The following is a 6,000-nucleotide window of genomic DNA, read 5'->3' as shown; positions in this document are numbered from 1 at the left end:
ACATGGTCAGCCTCATTATGAGTCTAATCTGGTCTCCTTCAACATGGTCAGCCTCATTATGAGTCTAATCTGCTCTGCTTCAACATGGTCAGCCTCATTATGAGTCTAATCTGCTCTCCTTCAACATGGTCAGTATCATGAGACTAATCACTGATCAGTATCGATCAGCCTTTTGTTTTCTTTCAAGTTATTAATTAATGATTAACACACACAAGTTCTCAGATGTGTGAGGTCTTTACCTATTTCTAACAGTATCATTTCAAATGGAGAAAACACCTCAGCAAAATGGAAACAATGTGGGAGGATTAGCAAACCACATGTACAAGTGCATTGGACACGGCTAGGAGGTCAATACTAATCCCATCATGTCTACATTGGACCCGCCAATGGGCCAGCAGGTCGCCTAGTGGTTAGAGCCTTGAGCCAGAAACCAAAAGGTTGGTGGATCGAATCCCGAACTGACAAGGTAAAAATATGTCATTCTGCCCCTGAACAAGGCAGTTAACTGTTCCCCGGAAGGCCATCATTGTAAATAAGTGTTGGCTCTTAAACGGTCTTTCCTTGTTAAATAAAGCTTAAATTAATAAAATAATTTTTAAATGTAGCAGAATTAAACAATGAATGTGTAATATCAGACTAAATTAGAGTAACAACACAATAAATAAACAGACAAACAGGGAATGTTCAATGACTCAAAAAGACACTATAGTTCATACTGTGAATCAGCCCTTTATTTCCTGTCATAAAGAACACCTGTGGAAATGGGCAGTGGGTTTAGGCATCCATCTGACTCCAAAACAAGACATGATTGAATAGTTGAAGTGTCTAATCCAAATAATCAGCACAATGTCAGGTGATAGTGCAGGGCTGGAACAGAAACCTGCACACCCAGTAGCTAGATCTCTAGCAGCAAGGTTGGCCATGCATTTTCTACATCTCTGCATCATTGCTTTAACAGTATTGGTGTAGTCATACAACATATATTATAACAGTAAACCAACAGCATGTTCAGAACATTCAGAAATTATTCAGACACCTTGACTTTTTCCACATTACAGCCTTATTCTAAAATGTATTAAATAGTATTATGTTCCTCATCAATCCACACACAATACCCCATAATGACATCCTAATAACGCATGATGAAAAACAGAAATACCTTATTTACACAAGTATTCAGACCCTTTGCTATGAGACTCAAAATTGAGCTCAGGTGCATCCTGTTTCCATTGATCATCCTTGAGATGTTTCTACAACTTGATTGGAGTCCACCTGCGGTAAATTCAATTGATTGGACATGATTTGGGCACACACCTTTCTAAATAAGGTCCCACAGTTGAAAGCGCATGTCAGAGCAAAAACCAAGCCATGAGGTCGAAGGAATTGTCAGTGGAGCTCCGAGACAAGATTGTGTCGAAGCACAGATCTGGGAAAGGGTATCAAAAAATGTCTGCAGTATTGAAGGTCCCCAAGAACACAGTGGCCTCCATCATTCTTAAATGGAATATGTTTGGAACCACCAAGACTCTTCAAACATAGCAATGAGGGGAGAAGGGTCTTGTTCAAGGATGTGACCAAGAACCCGCTGGTCACTGTGACAGAGCTCCAGAGATCCTCTGTGGAGATGGGACAACATTCTAGAAGGACAACCATCTCTACAGCACTCTATCAATCAGGCCTTATGATAGAGTGTAGAGGTCAACCTTTTATGATTTTTCAACGCAGATACCGATTATTGGAGGACCAAAAAATCCGATACCGATTAATCGGATGATTTTTTTAGTTGTTTGTAATAATGACAATTACAACAATACTGAATGAACACTTTTTTAAACTTAATATAATACATCAATAAAATCAATTTAGCCTCAAATAAATAATGAAACGTGTTCAATTTGGTTTAAAGAATGCAAAAATAAAGTGTTGGAGAAAGTAAAAGTGCAATATGTGCCATGTAAGAAAGCTAACGTTTAAATTCCTTGCTCAGAACATGAGAACATATGAAAGTTGGTGGTTCCTTTTTAACATGAGTCTTCAATATTCCCAGGTAAGAAGTTTTAGGTTGTAGTTATAGGAATTATAGGACTATTTCCCTCTATACCATTTGTACTTCAATAACCATTGACTATTGGATGTTCATATAGGCAATTTGGTATTGCCAGTGTAACAGTATAGCTTCCGTCCCTCTCCTCGCTCCTCCCTGGGCTCAAACCAGGAACACAACGACAACAGCCAACCTCGAAGCAAAGTTACCCATGCAGAGCAAGGGGAACAACCACTCCAAGTCTCAGAGTGAGTGACGTTTAAAACGCGATTAGCGCGCACCCCGCTAACTAGCTAGCCATTTCACATCGGTTACACCAGCCTCATCTCGGGAGTTGATAGGCTTGAAGTCATAAACAGTGCAATGCTTGACGCACAACAAAGAGTTGCTGGCAAAACGCACAAAAGTGCTGTTTGAATGAATGCTTTCGAGCCTGCTGCTGCCTACCATTGCTCAGTCAGATATTTGTATCCTTGTATGCTCAGTCAGATTATATGCAACCCAGGCCACGCTAGATAAACTAGTAATATCATCAATCATGTGTAGTTAACTAGTGATTATGATTGAGTGATTGTTTTTTATAAGATAAGTTTAATGCTAGCTAGCAACTTACCTTGGCTTACTGCATTCGCGTAACAGGCAGTCTCCTTTTGGAGTGCAACGAGAGGCAGGTGGTTATATTGCGTTGGACTAGTTAACTGTAAGGTTGCAAGATTGTATCCCCCGAGCTGACAAGGTGAAAATCTGTCCCTGAACGACGCAGTTAACCCACCGTTCCTAGGCCGTCATTGAAAATAAGAATGTGTTCTTAACTGACTTGCCTAGTTAAATAAAGATTAAATAAAGGTGTAAAAAAATAAATAATAATAATTGGCCAAATCGGTGTCCAAAAATACCAATTTCCGATTGTTATGAAAACTTGAAATCGGCCCTAATTAATCAGCCATTTCAATTAATCGGTCGACCTCTAATAGAGTGGCCAGCCGGAAGCCACTCCTCAATAAAAGTCACATGACAGCCCACTTGGAGTTCAAAAAAAGGCCTCTCAGACCATGAAAAACAAGATTCTCTGGTCTGATGAAACCAAGATTGAACTCTTTGGCCTGAATGCAAAGCATCACATCTGAAGGAAACCAGGCACCATCCCTACGGTGAAGCATGGTGGTGGCAGCATGATGCTGTGGGGATGTTTTCAGTGGCAGGGACTGGCAGACTAGTCAGGATCGAGGGAAAGAAGAACGGAGCAAAGTACAAAACAATTTCCATTGATGAGGCTAATATCCATATTATGCTGAAATCAATTTAACAGGGGGCAAACGTTTAGGGTTATACATTGTGACATCATTAAAAAACTGCTACTACAATGTGTAAAACATTCTACATTGTGACATTATTTCATTGATATCATGAAACAACTCCTTCATGTATGTATTTTCTGATGTTTGATCAGAGATCTTTTATCAGAGTATCTTTTGTCACATTGATCACAGCTATGAGATTTCTCTCCCGTGTGTGTTCTCTGGTGTACAATCTGATGGCTAGATGTAGAAAAACTCATCCCACATTGATCACAGCTATAAGGTTTCTCTCCTGTGTGTTTTCTCTTGTGTGATACCAGGCTGCTTAAGTGAGTGAAACTCTTCCCACATTGAGTACAGCTGTAAGGTTTCTCTCCTGTGTGTGTTCTCTGGTGTACAATCTGATGGCTCGATGTAGTAAAACTCATCCCACATTGATCACAGCTATAAGGTTTCTCTCCTGTGTGTTTTCTCTTGTGTGATACCAGGCTGCTTAAGTGAGTGAAACTCTTCCCACATTGAGTACAGCTGTAAGGTTTCTCTCCTGTGTGTGTTCTCTGGTGTACAATCAGATGGCTAGATGTAGTAAAACTATTCCCACATTGAGCACAGGTATAAGGTTTCTCTCCTGTGTGTGTTCTCTGGTGTGATACCAGGTTGCTTGACTGAGTAAAACTCTTCCCACATTGATCACAGCTATAAGATTTCTCTCCTGTGTGTTTTCTCTGGTGTGATAACAGGTTGCTTGAATGAGTGAAACTCTTTCCACATTGAGTACAGCTATATGGTTTCTCTCCTGTATGTGTTCTCTGGTGTATTGTCAGATAGCTAGATGTAGTGAAACTCTTCCCACATTGATCACAGCTATAAGCTTTTTCTCTTGTGTGAATTCTCATGTGTACTTTTAGTGATTTTGATCTTAAGTAACTCTTCCCACATTGAGTACATCTATAAGATTTCTCTCCTGTGTGTACTCGCTGGTGTATTTTAAGTTCTGATGAAGACTTGCAATGTTTCCCACAGTCAGAGCAGCAATGAGATTTCTTCCCTGTGGGTTTCCGCTGTTTTTTCTTGAGGTGTTTTGATCTGGGGAGACTCTTCTCTGCCATGTCAGCATCATGATTTTGTTGAGGCTCCCCAGAGGACCCACGGTAGTCACTTCTCTCTCCTGTGTGAACAACAAAGTCAGACATACGGTTAAAGGCCCACAACAGCAGAAATCCACTGTAAAAGGTGAAGCCGACAGCCATTACGTTGTTCAACAATTGACGTCTGTAATGAATGTTAAAATGATTTAACAAATGTCTTAAAATGAGAACGAACAGTCATATTTTTATCTTGTTTTCACATTAGTAGTAATATTGATTATTGTAGGCTAGGAAACAGTTATTAAAGTTGTTGAAATCCTAAGCAGTGTGCCAATCGACTTTTGGTTTCCAATATAGTATAGGATGGTTTAAGGCCCACAATAGCAGAAATCCACTGTAAAAGTTGATGCCAACAGCGAAGCCATGATGTTGAACAACAATTGACGTCTAATGAATGTTAAAATTATTTGACAATTGTCTTAAGACAGTCAAGTGAGCAACAAGTCAAATTTAGTTTTGTTTTCACATTAGTAGTAACATCAATGATTGTAGGCAAAAAATAAGTTATTAAAGTTGTTGAAATTCTAAGTGGTGTGCCAGAAGATTTTTGGTCTCCAACACAGGCCCCTTTCTGTGTTTACTAAAATTAGTGCACGAGGGCGATGCACACGCAATTTGGTTGCAGAAGCTCATCCATGCTAATTAGGAAACAACGAGTTATGCCAATACCATAGACCTACTGTAGGACCCATAACTTCACCTAACAACAATATAGACCAGGACTATTAAATAATTTATATATCAGGTATTTCCCACTAGGCTACTCTTTAATGTGTTGTCATTCTAAATGTCCTGAATAAAGGAAAATAGCTCTGTGTGTTGTACAATAGCCTATCCGTCAAGGAACAATTCTCTACACTTGAGGTCGACCGATTATGATTTTAACGCCGATACCGATTTATTGGAGTACCAAAAAAAGCCGGTACTGATTAATTGGACGATTTATATATATATTTGTAATAATTACAATTACAACAATACTGAATGAACAATGAACACTTTTATTTTAACTTAATATAATACATCAATAAAATCAATTTAGTCTCAAATAAATAGTGAAACATGTTCAATTTGGTATACATAATGCAAAAACAAAGTCTCGGAGAAGAAAGTAAAAGTGCAATATGTGCCATGTAAAGCTAACGTTTAAGTTCCTTGCTCAGAACATGAGAACATATGAAAGCTGGTGGTTCCTTTTAACATGAGTCTTCAATATTCCCAGGTAAGAAGTTTTAGGTTGTAGTTATTATAGAAATTATAGGACTATTTCCCTCTATACCATTTGTATTTCATATACCTTTGACTATTGGATGTTCTAATAGGCACTTTAGTATTGCCAGAGTAACAGTATAGCTTCCGTCCCTCTCCTCGCCCCTACCTGGGCTCGAACCAGGAACACATCGACAACAGCCACCCTCGAAGCAGCGTTACCCATGCAGAGCAAGGGGAACAACCACTCCAAGTCTCTGAGCGAGTGACGTTTGAAACGCTAACTAGCTAGCCATTTCAC

At 39.3% G+C, this 6,000-nt stretch overlaps 1 protein-coding gene across 1 annotated transcript in view; it reads right to left on the bottom strand.

The window, feature by feature from the left end:
• Nucleotides 1-713: 713 nt before the first annotated feature.
• Nucleotides 714-6,000, bottom strand: part of LOC135520250 (zinc finger protein 850-like) — a 41,233-nt gene continuing 35,946 nt past the window's right edge. Inside the window, exon 11 of the mRNA XM_064945663.1 lies at nt 714-4,510. Within this exon, the coding sequence (XP_064801735.1) occupies nt 3,465-4,510 (1,046 nt within the window). The 3' untranslated portion in view covers nt 714-3,464. The remainder of the gene's footprint in view (nt 4,511-6,000) is intronic.

The sequence above is a fragment of the Oncorhynchus masou genome, chromosome 4 (genome assembly GCF_036934945.1).
Source record: "Oncorhynchus masou masou isolate Uvic2021 chromosome 4, UVic_Omas_1.1, whole genome shotgun sequence".
NCBI classification, from domain to species: domain Eukaryota; kingdom Metazoa; phylum Chordata; class Actinopteri; order Salmoniformes; family Salmonidae; genus Oncorhynchus; species Oncorhynchus masou.
The sequence above is the reverse complement of the archived record's forward strand: the minus strand, read 5'-3'. Positions and strand labels throughout refer to the sequence as shown.